The sequence below is a fragment of the Hirundo rustica genome, chromosome 2 (genome assembly GCF_015227805.2).
Source record: "Hirundo rustica isolate bHirRus1 chromosome 2, bHirRus1.pri.v3, whole genome shotgun sequence".
Lineage (NCBI taxonomy): Eukaryota > Metazoa > Chordata > Aves > Passeriformes > Hirundinidae > Hirundo > Hirundo rustica.
The window spans coordinates 21170902-21191030 of NC_053451.1; the positions used below are offsets into that span (position 1 = coordinate 21170902).

General features: G+C 40.0%; 2 protein-coding genes across 5 annotated transcripts in view; one reads left to right on the forward strand and one right to left on the reverse strand.

The window, feature by feature from the left end:
- Positions 1–20129, forward strand: part of CMSS1 (cms1 ribosomal small subunit homolog) — a 222888-nt gene that overhangs the window by 25557 nt on the left and 177202 nt on the right. The window contains exon 1 of one of the 4 annotated variants that reach the window (XM_040089148.1): positions 17028–17070. The exons of the other annotated variants lie outside the window; for them this stretch is intronic. Within the exon in view, the coding sequence (XP_039945082.1) occupies positions 17043–17070 (28 nt within the window). The 5' untranslated portion in view covers positions 17028–17042. Of the gene's footprint in view, positions 1–17027; positions 17071–20129 lie in introns of those variants that run through there. 4 annotated transcript variants of the gene reach the window in all.
- Positions 1–20129, reverse strand: part of FILIP1L (filamin A interacting protein 1 like) — a 188514-nt gene that overhangs the window by 23545 nt on the left and 144840 nt on the right. The gene's annotated exons all lie outside the window — the stretch shown is intronic.

A 20129-nucleotide genomic window follows, 5' to 3' on the forward strand; every position in this document is an offset into this window, starting at 1 on the left:
ACAAGATAGTGATTTTTAATTTCTGTGATTTTTTTCTTTTTTAATCACAAAGATACATATTTTTAACTAGGTCGTGCTCTTCACCCTTCCCCAGATGAAAGATGTGGTTTACGAGAGGTTCTACAGGTTATTACATGAGGGAGACTTACTTCTAAAGGTTTTGGACATGGGCTTGAATTTCCCCTGGTACAAAGCAAATAAAAGCTTTAAGCTGAAAGCTTTTAAATGTGGATGAAGTAATGCCTCTTTGAGGCACTCTTCCCAGTTAGCAATAAGACATGGTCTGGCCTTTAATAAGAGAAGAAACATGCTTCATCATTTCTGGTAAATCTTGCAAGTTCTTCTAATTTTTTGACACCAGTGCAGTTACATATTTATTTTTGTAAGAAAGCCAGTCTGTGCCTTCCACAGTTAATTGAAACAAAATTTGTGTTTGCTAAAGTATTTCTGGTCTTGGGGTGGCCTTTTTTTAAAAAATTTTTTCTTTTCCTTTGCCTACAGTTCTATTTATCAATATGCAGTTTTTATGAAGACATATGTTACAGCTTTTTTTATAGCTCTCTATTATCTTTATTAATGCTTCTTTTCCCCCCCGTCATAAAGTCAAAAGCCTTTGAAATTACAGCAGCAACAACATACCATAGCTGTTGTGTAATCTGCTAGCTTTGTCTGAATCAGTCAGCACTTTGCAACAGAATGTGAACACTTACTTTAAAATTCGTTTTCCATTATGTTAATTTACATCTGTAAATTTCAAAGAATTCGTTTATGCCAGGATGCAAACCTCCACAAAGGGTGTCTCGACTGCAAGAGACTGTGTAAGGCAAATTTCCCAATAAGGAATTTTATTTTATAAAATGAGAACTTATAATGAGGGAAGTGTGAGTTCTTATTACTCCATAGACTATCACAAAGTAATTATCATTTTATCCGATGCTGAAAATGCTGACTTGCTTTACAAGTCTTAATAAAAGTCAGAGAGGATGAATGGTATTTCCAGTTCTGGGTTAATGGACAGAATTTCACATGGATAACCAGATGTATTTACCTGTGATGCTGAGTAAACATATGTAGATAATATATACTTTTAAAAATTAATTATTCTGGAACACTGATGTTATTTGTGACCATGATTTCACAACTACTAAGCTGCTGAATATTTTTACTGGTGATATAGGGATATTTGAACTCATAAATGTTATGAAATTCAGTGACAGTGTGAGAAACTTTTAACATATATATATATATATAGGTTAATTTAAGATTTAAGACATAATTAACTTTCAGTTAAGTAATTTTACTTCAGCACTAAAATTCAGTTTTGTTTTATTATGAAACCTCAGTTTAAGAAAAAAATTTCTATCTTGAAATACATTCTTTCCTTATCTAGATGTTCTTGGAAATCACCTATCAAAACATCAGTCTTGTGTAAAAAGCATTAATGCTTTCTGTGGTGGCAGGGATTTGAATGTCAGTGTGCTAATTATTCATTCTGATATTCATTTCTAATCTTTTAATGGCAGCCATCTACAGTGTTTGAGATTATGACAGGGAGGTGGGAGTGGAATTCTTAGGTGGGAGCAAAGAAGACACTCTCCCATTAAATTGTTGGCAGGTTTTTGGTTTGGTTTGTTTTTTGACTCGACTGCTTATCCTAAAAACATTTTAAATGAACACTCGACTGCTTATCCTAAAAACATTTTAAATGAACACTAAGCTGAGAAGACCACAATATTAATGAGCTTTACTTGAAGTTAGCCTTGAAATCTCTGGGTCCCAGCATTCAGCTTATTAGAAAACATGTCACAATGAATTGTGAGCTGGACTCTGACTTGTCACTGTTTTTGAGACACACTTTTTCTTCTTTCCTCTTTCTAGATTTAACAGCTATTTCAGTTATTCTTTGAAGTCGGTAACTATTACTGTTGGCATTTCAATGCCATATGATTGTGCATGCAGCATGACATAATCCTCTACTGTTCTGAATCTAAATACCTCAATAAGGTAACCAGCTTACAGGAACAGCACTTAGGTTTTGTCAGTTAGTAATTTATTAATATTGCCCTAGTGCATATTCACCACCTTCCCCTTGCTCCCCCATCTCACTCAATGTCTCCCATCCTACTGCCTGTAAAGTCAGAAATAAAGCCAGTAATTTCACATGCAACACCAGAATTTGGAACTGTTCAAATTTACGTCAGCCAGCAAATTATAGTTTTGCAGATGGAAAGCTTTCTGAAGGAAATGGGAAGATGAACCATGAGAGATGTGGTATAGGGGTCAAAGCAACAAGACTGAGGCAGAACTTTTCAGTTACTAATCCAGGTCCTGCTTCTGTCTTGTCTTCGTCTTTAACAAGTGAAATTTTGTGCCTGATCCTCAGATTTATTAAAATGGAAAAACAGTGTCAACTTACTGTAAGAGATTTTAAGAATTATTATTAATCCAAATAGGTTTTAGGTGCAGTAATTACACAAAATAAACACAGACAACTACTGGTTTTTGTAATTTGTGATTTTTAAACAACAGTGTCATTGGAATGATGGCATTTGATGTTACATGTTAACCATTTAAATTGATGGGAGAAATTGTGTGTCTTTTATGAACCTGAGTTTTGCTTTAAGTGTATACTTACTTTAAGTATTATTCCTGATAGAATGTTATTGTTATTGCTTGACCACAGTTACTGAGCTGTTTTTAAAATCACCAGTGCGATAAAACACTCAATACTGTAGAGACAAGCAGGTCAGGGTTTAATCCACCCCTTACCCTGTGGGCAGGTGAATGGGTTTGCATTTTCTATTCTGAGTGTCAGTACTGGGAATCGATAACGTTGCAGTCTCCTGCTAGGATTTACCAAGTGAAAAACTCCTGCAGGAGTTACCTCAGCTCCTGAAAAGTGTCCTTTGGAGCCCTGCCTTTTTTAATTCTGTATGTAACATCATAGTGTGTAGGTTTAAGGTGGGCCTCTTTTATAGAATGTTTTTAGGGAGGCACGGGTGGGTAAATAGGTGGTGTTCTGGTATATGATGCACCTGAGGCAGTTCTGGTGCTGCTCTCTTGACCAGAATTGGGCATAATTGTGCAAGGATCTAATTTATACAAACTTTTTTTAACTTCAATTAGTTAATATTTTTAGTATGACAGAAAATGGCACTCAGCCACATCATGTTACTCAGAGGAGACTGGTTAGTCGTAAATGTCATTTTCCCATAACATTTACAGGAACGGGATGTTCTCTAAAACAATTTTAACACACATTTTATATAAAAATAAATGTCTGGCACTGCATTTGCATCCATGGGCAGAGTAGGCACTGTGCCTATCTCTTATGCTAACCATGGCATTATTATCAGTCAGCAGTGGAAAAATATAGAACTTTCCATACTGCCATGCTCACTTATTCTTTTGAACTGAAGGCATCCTACTCATGCCACCAGCCCTGGATGAGCTGGTCAGTGGTCACGTGCTTCTAAACAGGTGGAACTTGTCTGCAAACTTTATTATGCACTCCTCATGCTCAGTGTACAAGAATTTATGTGCTGAAATTGTGATTTAAATGACATAGATTAAACATGGTAAGTTAAAGATACTTTAGTGCTGAATGGCACCGTTAGGGAAGACTGAGAGTTTGCCATTATTTGGAGGAATGAGGCTGGTTGTGAACAATTAGACAAACATTCCTCAGAAATTATATAGGTGATGTCACTACTTTGCAGGAGGATTCAAATTCCATTACTTCTTGAGGGTTTTGTTCTGTTCATACCCATAAATCTTTATTATATGCTTACATCCTCAGACAAAAGTAAGTCCTTTTTCTGGTGTGCTTATTTCCTGAAGAAGATCTGTGTATGTGTTTAATAAACTGAGTGTTTGAAATCGGACTTGAGTGGCACCCCATTTCTTCTTTTTTGTCAGAAAACTTAAACCTTAATTGTAACTGCAAATTTAGCTTGAGATATTTAAATTTTCCTTGATGCTGATTTGCATGAAGCAGTGCAGTTGAGGCTTTTATCAGATTTGCTAATACAGTTGCAATTTTTTCTGGTAGCCAAAACTGTAAGTAATAATGTTAACAGTAGTGTTAATATCAAACAGAAGTTTCATTTTGAAGCTAAATATGCATCTTTTCCCATAGACCTGATAATGTGAGGGTGCCCATTTTCTCTAAGATAGGCTTGGCCAGTGCTTCATGTTGGAGGAACAGGTGAGAGAGATGGTAGCAATGCATTGTGGCAAGGTTAACTAGCTAAACTTGGCTTTGAAGCTGTAAGCAATGAAGAATCCTGCTAGTTTCCTGGATGGCACTCTGTGACCTTCAGAAATTGTATCAGAACTTTTTCTTTTGCATTACAAATTGCTTCTGGGTACTGAACCTCTATAGCTCTGGTGACTTAGTGACCTTGCTATCCATTGTAAACCTGCTGAATGCTTGGAAGTTGTATTTTCTCTTCTCCTGGTGGCCTCTGGCCACATAGACCTGGGAGCACTTCGTGAATTATTTAAAGGTGCAACATCAATGCATGTTTTGTCTAAAACATGTTAATCCTGAGCAAAGGTGCTCTGGTTCAGCATTTAAGTTTAATGGTTTCTCCAAACTGATCTTCTTCAAGGAGGACTAACACTTTGTTTTAGACTACAGGACAGGAAGCTGCATTGGAAACCTGAAGATGATAGTTTGAGAATTTTTTTTAAGGGTATAGTTCTAACCAAGGTTTACTTCACAGATTTAATTTACAGTTCAATAGCAAATTATAGTTTAAGTAGCTTCTTTACCTGTAATGAATTGTCTAACTGAAGAACATCTTTTACTCTCAGGTGTGTTGATTATGATGTGTTGAAGTAAGATTTTTCCATTTTTGTGCAGCCCTGGTTGTTCACTGTGTTAAAGATCAAATACCCTGCTTAAGAGTAAAAGAAATTGGATCCTTTAGTCATATGTCCACTCAGAGTGCCAATAGCAGTGTTTAGGGTGACTATGGTGTTTGGGGGTTTTTAGCTACTTGCACGTGTGTTCAGCAGCTGGAGCAACTTCCTTGCTTTGTAAAATAAATGTTTCTCTATTACCTAGGGAAAAAAAAAACCCTAAATTGTTGGGATGAAAAAAACTGGATTAAACTTGTTCTAGCATTTCTGTAATCAATGATTTCTTTTAAAATTGGTCTGGGCAGTCTTCCTAAAGCCAAGAGAGATACTTTTTCCATCTTTAGTTGTTTTCCAGTGTTCTTTGCCTTTCAAAAACTGTCATAGGAAAAGGCTTCTTTAGGAAAGAGAAGGGTCACGTGCGTGTATGCTTCTCTTGTGCCTTCATATGAAGACTTTGTGTTCCTTGTTCTTTAAGGAACTGTGAATTCAATTGAACATTCTGTGCCTTGTTAGTGTACCCTAAACTGATTTATAGTTACGTGACATTTGGCTACATGCCCTACTTGATCTCTTTACTTGCCTCCTGGTTAGTGATCTGTGGTATTCAGGTTATAGTTTCTTGTTTCAGATGTCACTGAAAATGAAGGAGCTGTAGCATGCTTTCATGTACAGTATGTTTCTGATGTAATACATTTTAGCTTTTAGCATTAATTTATATTGTGATTTCAAATGCTGAAAATATGACTTCTCCCTAGACAGAACTTGCAAGTTGTTTAGTTAACTGCTTTAACCCAAATATATGCGAGGGTCATTTACAAGTTATAAGAAAGTTACCAATGTCAATTTCTGACTCCTCCCACCCAGTTAATCCTGACTGAAATAAGGAAATTTTTGCTGTTTACAGAGATGACAGTAATCCTCTAGAGCTCTGGGTGGCAGCTGGGAACAAAGCAGGGGCAAGAAGACCCTTTCCAAAGTGGCTGCTCCTCTGTAGACCAGGCTACGTTTTCCTCTCTCCTCCTTTGTATGGGTTAGCAACGTATGTAAGCTTGACTATTGGTGTCAGCTGCTGTCTGCTGCTTTGCCAGAAGCCAGCCAATCTCCCAGCACAAGCCTAAGCATTCTCCACCGGTTGGTGTCGTCCCCGCACCACCCTCATAGGGAGCTCTTTGCCGTCTGGAGTTGGCCTGCAGTGAAGCTGTACTTGCTGACCTCGCTGCAGAGGCTTTCATCCCCCTGCTCCGCTTACTCATATGCATGCAAACGAACATGCTCATTTATATATTAGATATGTCTTTAGAAACAAGATTTTAGAGGTTTTAGGGTCGCCAAAGTTCCTGGTGGCCTTTTCATTGAAGATTATTTAGTGTTTAGTTTGGGAACTTAATTTTTGGCTGCTAATTAAAAAAAAAAACCCAAAACCTTCCCTCTTTACATGAAAGAGTATATAGTAGTATTTTGCAAGTTAAGAAAAATGTTTCAGATTTAAGCATTAACACATGAGCATGGCATTTTTTTTTTCCACACGTTTCTACATCCAGGTTAGTGTGTTCAATACTGGATTTCAGATATTTAAATTAGGGATTGGCTGCTCCAAATGTGGCGTTGTTACACCCTCAGGTTTGTGTGCCCAATATCAATCACTTTCCCTTTTATTTTTTTTGTATGGGTATTTTATTGGTAACAGAATGGCTCTTCTGAGGTGTAGAATGTGCTTGACCAGGGGGTAGCATTTTGAAGTTGAAAACAAAAACAACTGTGGCATTTATTAGGCTTCTTCTGAGAAACCTCTTTGTGGCTAAGTAGAGTAGAGTCATGTTTGGGAATGTGATGGGCGATGTTAGTTTCAGGTAGGTCAAACTTACATGCTATAAAATTTCCTAATTTTCTTCATAATTAGACTTATTGACGGAAAGCTGTATAAATTGTCCAAAAAAAGATTAAATCCATTGAAAGCTGACAATTCAGTCAGCTTAAACTTAACTCTTAGTTTTGTCCACGTCCTAAAATTTAGTGTGTAATTAACATGCGAGTTTTATGAGTGCATTACTTTCTATTTTTAAGCAGCCAGTTTTATGTGGTTTTTTTATGGCAGTAGCATCATGCTGCTTCATTTCAGTTTTTAAAATTTTCCTTCATTCTCTTACTCTGTCATTGCGATAGTTGCTATGCAAACACTAGATAAGGTTTGTGTTTCTAATAAATAAAGACAAAGTTTTAAATCAGCTGTGTGCAATGAATTTGAAAGAAAATGCTTTGAATATTAGGTTTAAGGCAGATCTTCAAAACTCTATCTGTCTTTTAAGTGCAATTGTTGTGTTCCTTCCCAGGCCTTTGGAATTCTATAAAGGATAATGAAGTCTGATGTATTCTCACATCCCTGACATGTATGCAAGATGAGTGTTTTTCTTGTCCAGAGTGGACTTTTCCCATCCAGGTTTTCAGTCACGTTCACTAGAGCTTTGTGCACCCTACCTGAGGTACACCTGTAAAGCTTTGGGAAGTTTGGGCGTGAGCAGTCAGGTGATTGTGCGCTCTTGTCTCTCAGCTTCTTTGAGCATGCAGCATGAAGCAGAATGGCTCAAGTTCAGCAGCCACTCTCTGCTGGTCACCTGCCCAGCCTGAGGCTGAAGTCAAGCAGCTGTGTTACATCATCACCCTGTGCACAGTGAGCTGCAGCAGCAGCAGGTGTGACTTCTGCAACAGGCCCAAAGTACATGCGTTTATCAGCTCGAATGACCGAGGTTATGGGTTTGAGTTGTGTGGAGATGTTGCGTATATGGCAAGGTTGCATTGAACTTTCACCCCCAATATTTCCATATTGCTATTAAAGGAGGGTTCTATGATGATGTTGCTGGGTGTTCAGCCAGCATTCGTTGTTTGCACGAGCATTCACCTCTTCACAGTCACATCAGCCCTGGTGAGGAACAATTGCTTGGGAGGTGCTTTTCCTACTTTTTAAACTGGTGGCTACAGACTGCCTCAGAATATCTTCAAATACGTTCTGCTAGAACACTCTGGAGAAGTGGGCTGTAACTGCCTGAGAGTGCTCCAGTGGTGCATCGGTGTGAGTGCAGCTACTGAACTTCAGGAACATCATGGTGCACTGGACGTGCAATCAACGTGATTTCTGTCTTGTTGACAGAAAACACAGCAAAACCTCAAAATCAGCCTAATGTACTGAGAGGTGTTAAGAGTCAAAGTATCCATTACTTCACTTAAATCACAAGACTGGGCACTATATTTAGAATCTTTCAGCAGTGATTTTACCTTCTTGGAGCTGAGTAATACAGTTTAGTGAATGGTTGAACTAACCAAGCTTTCAACTACATCAAGAAGCTCAACCTAAACCCCAAGGGTGCCATGGCAGAATCTATTCAGTATGAAAGAAAAACCCTAAGCAATTAAAAATTATTGCTAAGACACAGTTTCTAAGTTCAAATCAACTTGTTGACAAGATAAAGTGTTGAGGGAAACTATTAATGAGAGGGAACTACAGTCTTATACAATGGTTTTTAAAGGTATGTCTTCTTACACTGTAAATTCCTTAGGATTCTCTGACTTAGATATTTTAATTGCTTTTTAAATTAACTTTATTCAGGTAGTACCACACCCAGGATTTGAGAACAGTTGCTTGTAGGAAAGGTCCAGAGGAGCTGTAGTTACTCTGTTGCCCTTGCCAAACTATGTGTGGTAAATAATTTCTCCTGAAGAAAAGTAGCAGGCTTTTCAGATCGGCCACAGACGGGAAACTCACTGGGAGTGAAAACAGGCTTTATTTTTTAATCCCATGACAAGTGCAAAATTTGTAATTCATCATAGGATTAGGTAAATAGTATGAAAATTCTGTTACTCAGCACAAATCAAGAAATAATTTTACTAATACTGATGGGGAATAGAAATTATCCCTTGTCTTTTGGATCAAATCTCTAAAATTCTGCTGTCAGCAGCTGTTTGTCGGTGGAGGAAAGGGAAGTGACGGGAAAGGAACAAAGAGGATCACTGCAGTTTGATAGGAAGTTGACTTTCATTTCTGGAGGATCTATTCGTTCTTAAAATGTTGTCACATTGGATGTTGTGAAAAATGACTATAAAAAGAAATATAGATGAAGAAATACAATTGTTTGAGACTGAGTTACATGATGATTCTTATCTTTGACTGTTTCCTTTTAATTGAAAGAAGCTAGCATTTGAATCTTAAAATAAGGAATACTGATCAATTAATACCCAGACCATTAAGAAATCTAATAAAATACAGGAGTTTAATACAGAGGTGGTGGTGGGGAAAAACAGCAGTGAGACAGTTTAATCATTATGCCTCCATCTAATTATTTTGGAGTTTTACCAGTATAAATGAGAGCAAAATTGGTCCTGTAAGCATTAAGTGAAGAACGTTTTCCCTTTTAATCTGAGGAAGACAGACTGGGGGAAGTAGAGTTCTGGCTTTTGATAGATGTTATGATTTGTTTTAGGCTAGTCGTTTTCAGAGTACAGATGGTACTTCAGATACTGCTAAAGCAGTAATTAGTGATAGAAGTCAGCCTCCTTTGTTGGATTTGGAGCAGCTGAAATTGTCTCTTACCTATGGGGAGACTTTTTTCCTTTTTCTACTTAGTGCTTTTATCAAATTCATTGCATGCGTAGCATTACTGTTAATATTTTTTCTTTCCTATATTGTAGTCTTTTGACTTCCTCAACTCAGCCTTTCTACTCAGACACACTTCTTGAAGACTGTCACTTTGGTTCCTAACACATCTGTTCATAACATAGCTAAGTTTTCTACTTTATAACTTGTGGATATTTAGAAAATGAAGTAATCGTTTTGAAACTGTGAGGACTCGGCAGATATGACAGTGTAGTGAGCAGAAGACTTTTTAAGGGGCTCAGGATACTGATATGGGGTACTGTTTTTGTGCTGTGAAATTACATGTGTTCTGGTTGCTAGGATTCTTTTCGTTCTATATATACACTATACAGTGCTCTCTTCCCTGATTCTCTCAACAGAGGTATAAACTTTGCTTGTTACAAAAAAGAGCATGTTGGAAACATGGATGTGACTTCTCTCTAATGGCCAGGTTAATAATACACAAATACCTGAATTATCTTTGAAATGAAATGTCTCTTTATATTTTTAGCGGCATGTTGAAAATAACTGCTTCATATTTTCTCTATGTTTAAAGCCCAAAACAGGTTATTAAAAAGTCCACACAAGATATTTTGTCTGTCTCTAAATCCGTGTATGTGTGATACTAAAATAATGCATATGGTTAGTACCAGCTTTGATTTTTCCTAAATATATGCTAGAACAAGGATTTTGCAGGATTCAAAACATCAGATAAAGGGAAAAAGAACCCTTACTTCTCTCTTAAAATTGCATTAATTTTTGTCTTAAGGAAAAGGAGAACATACCATAAAGACATGTTTTACATGTAAGAAGAGTTTGAAATTAAACGTCTTAAGGTCTAACTTTTCTAACATTTTAAATTACACATAGGATTCTGAGGAGCAGCGCTCAGTACTTCCAGTTTGGAAGTAGGACAGTACAATTGACTTAATTGCAGTTGTTCTTATGAACAAAGATTTGACAGGGTTTGGCCCTTAATTAACGGAGAGGACAGTGTAATTTTGCATGCTACGCAGGTGTGAATTATAAACACACTGAAGTCTAATCTCTCAAGGTGCTTTGTGCCTCCTCAGAGCTGGTTTTCTTTCCCTGTTTTCTGGAGTTAATAGCTGCAATACTGTTGAGCATCTTGCAGAATAAGCCTTTAGCAAAGCAGTGTGCTTTCTGATCCTCACACTCGTCATGTGTTTGACCAGGATTAAAAGTTTTTTTCATCAAAATCTGACAGTTCTGCCCTCTTGTGATTTGACATTTGCACACAAGATAGAAGAGGGAAGCAATGTGTATGAGATGAAAAGTTTGTTAGTAATTAAACTAGTTGCAATTCTTCCTTTTCGACATAGCATAATCTTACTGTGAAGTAATGTTTGTGGCGATTTATACATCGCTCTGAAAACTACAGCAGAAGTTGTTCAAAAGTATAGTAAATGCTTAGAGACATGTGTGCGTACATGTCTACTAATATATAGCATATGCATGTAAATGCAGCAGAAAGAGAGGCAGTAGCTCTACCTAATATATTACAATACTGTTGGACTCCTTCCACAGCTTTAAATGCAGTCATGATTTTATCCGACCATTTGGAAAGTGTGTGTAATTCATAACTCTTTCCTTCTTTAATGTTACGTTAATTCCTCATCTGTTGCCTCTGCAGGAATTGTTTTAAAGACAGTTTTTAGCGCTTGAAATTGTCACTCTATATATGATTCACTAGACATCCTCTAGATCTCCTGGTGCTGTTTTGGGGTATTTCACTGTTTCTCAGTCCTCACCCCTCTTTTGGAAGTGACTTTTTTAGAAAAGAAGGTATCTCAACAGGAAAAAGCCAGAAGCGCCAGTGCTCGCCAGAAGAGGCTCGCTTCCCACCCTCTGCCTTACCTTGCGCTGGCGGGCTATAGCAATCCCGGCTGAGGCGGTGCTGCGGGGCGCGGGCGCTGCGCGGTGGCATCGGGGCTGCTGCGAGCATTCCAGCGCTCCCGCGGAACAATGAGGGATGGGCGCGCGGGCGGCCCGAGCCTATGCACCATTACGTCAGCGCCTTGCCATATAAGGCGCGGTGCGGCCCCGCCGCGCTGCCCGGCGCTCTCCGCTGCTGCCGCTGCCCCGCCGGCTCGGCTCCCTCTGGGCAGCTCGGCTCCCTTTGGGCAGCTGGGCTCGGCCCTGGGCAGCTCCGCTCCCTCTGGGCAGCTCGGCTCCCTTTGGGCAGCCGGGCTCGGCCCTGGGCAGCTTGGGTCCCTCTGGGCAGCTCGGCTCCCTTTGGGCAGCCGGGCTCAGCCCTGGGCAGCTCGGCTCCCTTTGGGCAGCTCGGCTCCCTTTGGGCAGCTCGGCTCCCTTTGGGCAGCTCGGCTCCCTTTGGGCAGCTCGGCTCCCTTTGGGCAGCTCGGCTCCCTTTGGGCAGCTCGGCTCCCTTTGGGCAGCTCGGCTCCCTTTGGGCAGCTCGGCTCCCTTTGGGCAGCTCGGCTCCCTTTGGGCAGCTCGGCTCCCTTTGGGCAGCTCGGCTCCCTTTGGGCAGCTCGGCTCCCTTTGGGCAGCTCGGCTCCCTTTGGGCAGCTCGGCTCCCTTTGGGCAGCTCGGCTCCCTTTGGGCAGCTCGGCTCCCTTTGGGCAGCTCGGCTCCCTTTGGGCAGCTCGGCTCCCTTTGGGCAGCCGGGCTCGGCCCTGGGCAGCTCGGCTCCCTCTGGGCAGCTCGGCTCCCTCTGGGCAGCTCGGCTCCCTCTGGGCAGCTCGGCTCCCTCTGGGCAGCTCGGCTCCCTCTGGGCAGCTCGGCTCCCTTTGGGCAGCTCGGCTCCCTTTGGGCAGCTCGGCTCCCTCTGGGCAGCTCGGCTCCCTCTGGGCAGCTCGGCTCCCTCTGGGCAGCTCGGCTCCCTCTGGGCAGCTCGGCTCCCTTTGGGCAGCTCGGCTCCCTTTGGGCAGCTCGGCTCCCTTTGGGCAGCTCGGCTCCCTCTGGGCAGCTCGGCTCCCTCTGGGCAGCTCGGCTCCCTCTGGGCAGCTCGGCTCCCTTTGGGCAGCTCGGCTCCCTTTGGGCAGCTCGGCTCCCTCTGGGCAGCTCGGCTCCCTCTGGGCAGCTCGGGTCCCTTTGGGCAGCTCGGCTCCCTTTGGGCAGCTCGGCTCCCTTTGGGCAGCTCGGCTCCCTTTGGGCAGCTCGGCTCCCTCTGGGCAGCTGGGCTCGGCCCTGGGCAGCTCCGCTCCCTCTGGGCAGCTCGGCTCCCTTTGGGCAGCTGGGCTCGGCCCTGGGCAGCTCCGCTCCCTCTGGGCAGCTTGGGTCCCTTTGGGCAGCTGGGCTTGGACTTGGGCAACTCAGGTCCCTGTGGGCAGCTGGGCTCGGCTCTGGACAGCTCGGCTCAGCCCTTGGCGGCTCGGCTCGGCCCTGGACAGCTCAGCTCGCCCTTGGCAGCTCGCACCGGGTGCTGGCTCCGGCTGAGCCCAGCACTGTGTGAAACACTGCGTTTGTCCACCAGCTCAGGGCCAAGAAGAATGCGCGGAAGGTTTGGGTTAGGGCAGTTCCTCTCTAGCACTGATAATAAAGTCGTTAGAGGTTGTTGCTGATTAGGTACAATGTTTTCCACTTAGTCCCGCAGCTGAGAGTTTGAAAACGGAAAAACTAAATTCCAAGTAATCTTGTTTAATTAGTTGTTCTAAGGGAGCTTTTTCTGTTTTTCTTACTCCTTTTTTTTTTTTTTTTTTTTTAATCTGTTAATTTTATTATGACAAAAAATGCGACTTTAGCTGAACTCCTCTGAGAGGGGATATGAACTTTGAGCCTTCCTTTTTTTTTCCTTCTGTAAAGAGTCGGGGTCCTTGGAGGATAGTATTTTATTTCCTGATGATGTAACTACAAAACAATTCTCTTAAGTGATGATGGGAAGGCCAGATGAAATCTGATTTTTTTTTCTCTCTCTTCAATGTTTTCTCTACAAACCCCTTTCCTTTTTCATATGTTTGTGTTTCAGCTAACACAATTAAGCAGTCCAACCAACTATTTTTAGTAAGAAGGTCTTGAAGAAATGAGTCGTTTGTTTTAATATTTAGGAAAGAGGCAGAAAGCCAAAAAGTAAGATTTAGATTGAAAAACTTAAAATGTATCTCTTGTATCCCTGTCCTGTAGTGTACACCCTGAATAAACATTGATGACAGAAGAAATGCACAAAATTTGCCATTGAAAGTCCACTGAGCATTAATTTGAGTCAGTGAAATAAACTCCTTTTATATTGGTGGGTAAATTAGACCATTGAAAGGCATTCTACACCATTAGTAGTAGTAGTCGGTGCATCCACAATTAATTTATTTGCAGCATTTGAATTTTAGTTTTCATCTCTCTAGTTTGAGCTGTTCTCTGCCTGCTTTGTCATGTTGAACATAATGCTAACAATAAGGGAAGTTACTTATTTGGGGGTGTTTTCTGTAGAAGACAAATGGTGATTAAGATGTTTGCATTTCATTAACAAGACAGACATCTTCTAGCTATCTTGCATATATTTACCCTGAATGTAGCCTGAAAAGGGTACTTATTCTTTAGTTGGAAAATTCCAGTCATCCCCTTGCATGGTTACTGAGTAAAGACTTCCTCAGAACTCTGCTGCTTATTTGTATGGGTGATCCTGCTGTGTCCTCTTTGTAAGTTTCTGAGAAAGTTCGGATTTGGATGCCTCATCAGAAAACTTTCACATTATTTAATACTGACCCTTCCCAAATGGTTTTGGAGATAGAAAACATCTTATTTGAATATACCAATGGACAGACCAGGATAATATTTAATTTGCTATTCTAGGGAGAGTAATAATCAAATCCAAACAAAAACGAAATAACCTGTCCTTTAGCTGATATTGACCTATTGAGTTCCTTGGCTAATGTTTGTGGAGGCTAGCAGTTTGTCTGGTTTTTCTCAAAAGTATTATGCCAATCTGGATCATTCAAAATACAAGCTCATCTAGGTGTCCTTGGGGAATATCGTCAGGTACAAACTCAGCCTTTCTGCTGGGACTCTGTTTAAAATGACAGGACAACTGCAGGTGCAGGGTACTAAGAGCAGGCTGTGGAGATTCTGCTGCATCCAGTTCTGATTTGCAGGGGGAGTCAGGGAGGTTATTCAGTGGGAGGTAGGTAGGAGTTAAATGTGAATACGTTCTTTTTTACATGTATGTGTGTATGTGAGCTTAAATGTATAAATCTTTAGGGGTGAGAACTACTGTTTGTGTCCTGGTTTTGTTTTTTCTTCCCTTCCCTTTGCAATTGTTTTGTTTTTCTGCAACTTGCCCTTCACCTGCACACACCCTGTTTCTGTAGTCTATATGAAAATTGCCTGCATTTTTGTTCTCCCACATGAAACAGTTGTTTTAAGCCATAAGCAGCTTTGAAGCAGAGGACTTCTCAAAAGCTGGTAATCAAAAATTCATCCTCACAATCTAGTTCTGTTCTGGAGTTGCAAGTAACACAGCTCAAATAGTGCTGATGATAAGTTTATTGGTAGTCTGGGAACAGGGAATAGGGAATGCAAGTCCTTCTGTTTATAAGTCTATGTTTACATCTGGGGATGGCCAAAATACAAACTCCTCATTTCTTAATTAATTCCTCTCTGCAATACAAAAGTGCACATCTGTGACCTTCTGCAAACCAGCTTTATCAAAGAGCATCAGTTGAGTGTGTAATGACCTGACTTCCTTCACTTACATTGTTATGACTTATAGGACGTAGTACAGTGCTATGCAAGCCCTCTTAGGGGCTTGGATATATTATCAAAAATTCTGGACTACTATAATATGAACAACTTATTTTCATCTGAGGCAATGAATTGTGTTGCAAGGAAGCCTTCCTTTACTGCATTTTTACAGTTTCTTTCAGTATCTGTGGGTGGAATCCTGTCACTGGTGAACTATACCAAAGAGGGAAAAAAAAAAAAAGCCTATGGGCAGGCAGCTATGCCTTTCTCATTCTCTATTGCTCCCTGAAAATTAATTCTGTGTCCTTAGTTACTACACATAGTTTTGCACAGAATTGGTGCATTTGCAAGTATTGTCACAGCAAAAGGAACTGTTGATTTATAGAAATCAGAGACCAAATGAAAATCTTATTAAATCATTGGTGCATCTCCTGTCAATGCAGGGCTGCTCTCTGCAGCTGCTTGCGGTGACTTTTTTCTATTCTCTGCTTATTGTTTTGTATTGTTATTTGTGGCCACATTCTTTCAGGCTTTTACTTTAGAAAAATAGAACCTGGGGAAATGGAAGATTATATGAGGCAAGAAGATAGGACAAGTAAGCTAAAAGACTTTGAGGCAGTTGTTTAGACTTTATCTTAAACTATCTGAATTCCTCCCATTGCTTCCATCGTTAAACTGCTTCTCTTTACTTTTTCTTCCCATGGTGTCTCATAGCAGCAGTTCCAGTGTCCTTAAACCCATAACCTATCTATTGCAGCATTTGACCCCTTCTTTTGGCCATTTTATATCTAAGATAAATAAAGGAAGTTAGAACTTGGGCCTCAGTTCAACAAAGCACTTAAAACATAGCCCTGTGTATTTTTGTTGAAAAAAGAAAGGGCTTCAGCAGAAGTCTGATTTTAATGATATATTGAAACACTTGGCTGAATCAGGCTCTTGGTCACATATACTTCATGTAGATATTGTTGAAACTTGGGGTTTTGAAATTCTCCCTCGGGTCTAAGTCTTTAGTTTACTTTCATATTCTAAAAATAAATATCTACTGAAGTACAAATACTGTCAAAAATTTTATTAGTCTTTTACGTTACTTAAAACTGTTCTCTTTTTTTGAGCTGGTCTGGTTAAGTTTTGCATGTGATACCCAGAGAACTGAAACATATGCAGAATTGACAAGTTGAATTTTATTGCCTTGCATAAATGAGATCTGATATTTAATGTTTTAATGACTCATGTAATTTCAAAGATTTTTCTTCTCTCTCTGCTCAGCCTTGTCTCTGAAATCTGTGGGAGTTAGGACATTACTCACTGGAAGAAGATTCGCTCTAATTATTTCTTAGATTATTAGCATCCTTCAAAAAATTTCTAAATTATCTTTATTATTTCTCATAGCATTGTGTTTGATGATCTCTTCTTTTTCATCCGAAAAGTGTTTTAGGAGTTCATATCCTAATGTATAGATTAATTTCTGAATATTGCAAAGATAAATATGGAGGTTACTATGGCTTATTTACAGTCTGAAATGTACTGACAACTGAAAAATGCATGTGGAAGGCTAGGAGCAGAAGCAGGGGAAAGTTCTAAAGATAACATTCTTCAGATTCATGTGTCTTTTACTATGGACCATGGGCGGAGAGAGATTTATATCTCCATTACTCTATGGTTTTAATTTTTTTTGGCAGCAGGGAGAAATATTTTTTCAAACTCTCCTATTGTTTGCAGATTCCATTATTCTCTCTTTTTTTTTTTTTTGGCAGATACAAATAAAATTCTTAGCCAAATATTAAGGATGATTAGATCCCTTTATGTTGGGCACTGTATTGGGAAGTTGATGACTGCACCTCTCAATTACTAATGGCTTCTAAGGAGAACTTGCAAGTGCTTCATATCTGCTTGAGAGATGGCTTCATTTTGTATATGGGACCAAGGTAATTTTTTAATGAAAAAGACAATTTTTTTGCAGGGCAGAGTTTACCATGAAAAAGGTTGTAGAGAATTCAGTTTGTATGCTTTCCCCTACTCTATATAAACCATATATAGCCAAGTAATCTTTTCTCTGTGATAAAATGAGATAATGTTCTATAGTTCATTAAAACTCTGTACAAGAGTGTGTTTTAAGAAGTTTGGGCTTGGAAGTTTGTTTTGTTTGTGATGGGTTCTGCAGTGAGGTTTTTTAATCAGCCCTCCCCCACCCACAAGTGTGCCTGTTTAGTTGGGCTATTTCTGGAGGCACGACAGCCATTTCAGTATTAATGCAGTAGCAAAAGTGAGTTCTGATCCTGTGAAGACTTAGGACCTTGGAAGGTGCTCAGTTTCATGTCTATAAATGTGAAGTAGAACATATTTTAAGTGACTGTCTTTAGTCAGTAGACTGCAGAAGAAGTGACATTATGTACTACTTTATCCATTTCCTTTGAATCAGGTCAAAGCAAGATTCTTTTTGTAGAACTTCTGGGAAGTGATAGGGCTGAAACATTTTGAGCTTCGAGTCTGACTTCACATGAATCCCTGTCTCTTTTTTATGTATGTGAGATTTGTCATTTTATTCAAAGTGATCAGCTCCTTTTCATAGCAGTATAATTCTTGTTTTAGTAAAAGCTGCACAGGTTTGTTGACTCAGCTTTTCACGCTGTCTTGAATTGAACATGGTGCCAGTGGAGGATGTTTCCTTCAGAGCTTTGATGACATGAGGTGAAAAAGTAGATCAAGTTATTGCAGGCTCTTTCAGCTCCTCCATATCATGCACCATCTCTTCCCTTATGCTTTTCCCTTTGTGTCTGATGTTCCTGCACTTGTTGCTGGGTGATGCCATTCCACCAATGGCTTGGAGAGCAAAGCCCAGCACACAGGCAGAAGGGGTTTGGCATTCAGTGCATTTTTTGCAGGTTGCAGATCTACAGGAGCCTTCTGAGGCCAGTGGCTACTTTGGGAGCAGAAGCCTGTCAGGCACACACTTAGGTGAATGTGGGCTTGAATGCAGCGTCAGAACTGGAAGAAGCCTCATTGGTGCCATTGGTTTTATGCAAAGTGGAGTACAAATCTGTCATGCTTTTTTTCTCTTTTTGGTGGTTAAGTAAAGAGAGTGCAGAATTAAAATGTATCATGAAGCCTAGATGTCATTGTTACAATTATGTTGAACAGGCTTCTCTTGCCTCCTACTGATTAACCCGGTGAAAACAGAGCTGTTAAAGAGCTTTTTTTTCAAAGGGAGTAAGGCTGTAGAAGAATGTGTATGGTTGCTAAGGAAGACAAAATTTGCAAGGAGAGAATGTATTTTTTTGTTGTGCTGAGCAGAGTAAAACACAAACATGTTCTTGGGCCCAGAGGCCCTTCTTTGGGTCACTAGATGCAGCATCTACTTTACAAAATATGTGTAACATCAGACATGTTCTCTGCCTTGATAAATCCCTCCCTTAGGATTCCTGATAAGAAATACATTCAAAAAGGCTTTCCTTATTCTCTGTAATTTCAGTAGCTATACATTAGTTCCTGTTTAAAGCACAGTGCTTCAAGTTATTGGTGATTTTGGTACCTGTTCAAGGAATATGTGTTGAAATAATGCAGAGGCAAATGTATCCTACAGGCTGTTTTAGATTGCGGATTCCTAGGGATGTAATATAGCTCGTAAAACTTTGATCCCATTGGGGTTCAGAATTGCTGAGCTATCTGATGGATTCATAGTTTGGAAATGTGACTTAGTTGTGCGGTTCAGTTCTCTGGTCTGGAAAAGTATTTACAGAATTTCTTGACCTCCTAGGGTGTAGTCACATGTAGCTCTTTGTGTTAGTCTTGCCCACAGCAGGTACTGTTCGAGGAGTCTCTTGGGCTTAGGGAAATGTGTTTAGCAGACTCAGACACTCCACAGCTCCAGAGTCTGCAACAAAAATTTTACAAAACCCTGGAGTGAGGAAGGGGAACAAATACAAAAGAGTATTAATTTGGCTTTTTTACAGCAGTTGGCATGAGACGTATCAGCCTTAAGAACCATTACTTTCAACTCGGCAATATTGAAGTTGTGTCATTATCTGGGAACACTTTTATTGATCTCATGTCTCTGGGTGTTATGTCAACAGGATGGACTATTACTAAGAAAGTCTTTCAGGAGATGAACTAAATGCTTGAATAGCCTACAGCTTGCTTCATGCTTGAAAATTGAACTAAAGCGCAAAAAAAAAAAAAAGGTTTAAGGAAATTCTCATCCAGCACCTGAAGGAAAGGCAAAATTTTCTTTTAGTCCCTAAAATCCTATGCTCTTTAAACAGTCTTCCCTGCAACCTTTCCCACTGCTTTATAGTCTGCTTTATTTTGTCGAGTTTTTAGTTGTTGGGTACTTTATTTTTTACCTGTTTTGTGCAGTTACCTATTTTTAGTTGTAAGGATGAAGCTTCTGTACCTTTTAATGTTGCTTCCCCTGGGTAATTTGATTGAAAGCTTTTTGACAGAGCATAATTTCTGGCTTCTGTTTGCTCTGGCCAGTGAACTCAGGAGCTTCTAATACAAAGATTAATATTAATTAGATGAAAGATAGTTATAGTCCATACAAATTGCACTTAAAAAGTGTGTGGTCAGGATGAGCTGTGTGGAATTGATTAAGGAGAGCAATGTATTGGGTTCTTTCTTGTAGTGATAGTTTCCTGTAAGTGAAATCTCTAGTGGCATCTTCTGCTATGGAATCTCATAGTACATTTATCTTATAAGCAGACTTAACTATTACTCAAGAAAAGAATAAACAAGCTGCTTTCTTAAATGGATTCAACGAAAGAACATAGAGTTGTGACTCTACAGAACAAAGATTTAAGCACTGTAAATTTATAGATCTTTGGGTTATTTACCCCCTGCCCCCACTCCAATAAATACAGAACTATATGTATAGGTAAATATTTGTGCATAACTCTAGCCAGTAGCAAGGACAGAGGAGAAAAGTGGTCCTAGTTATTGTGATGCAGTCCTTGTTATAGTACTTACGCAGCCTTTTTGTGTTTAACTT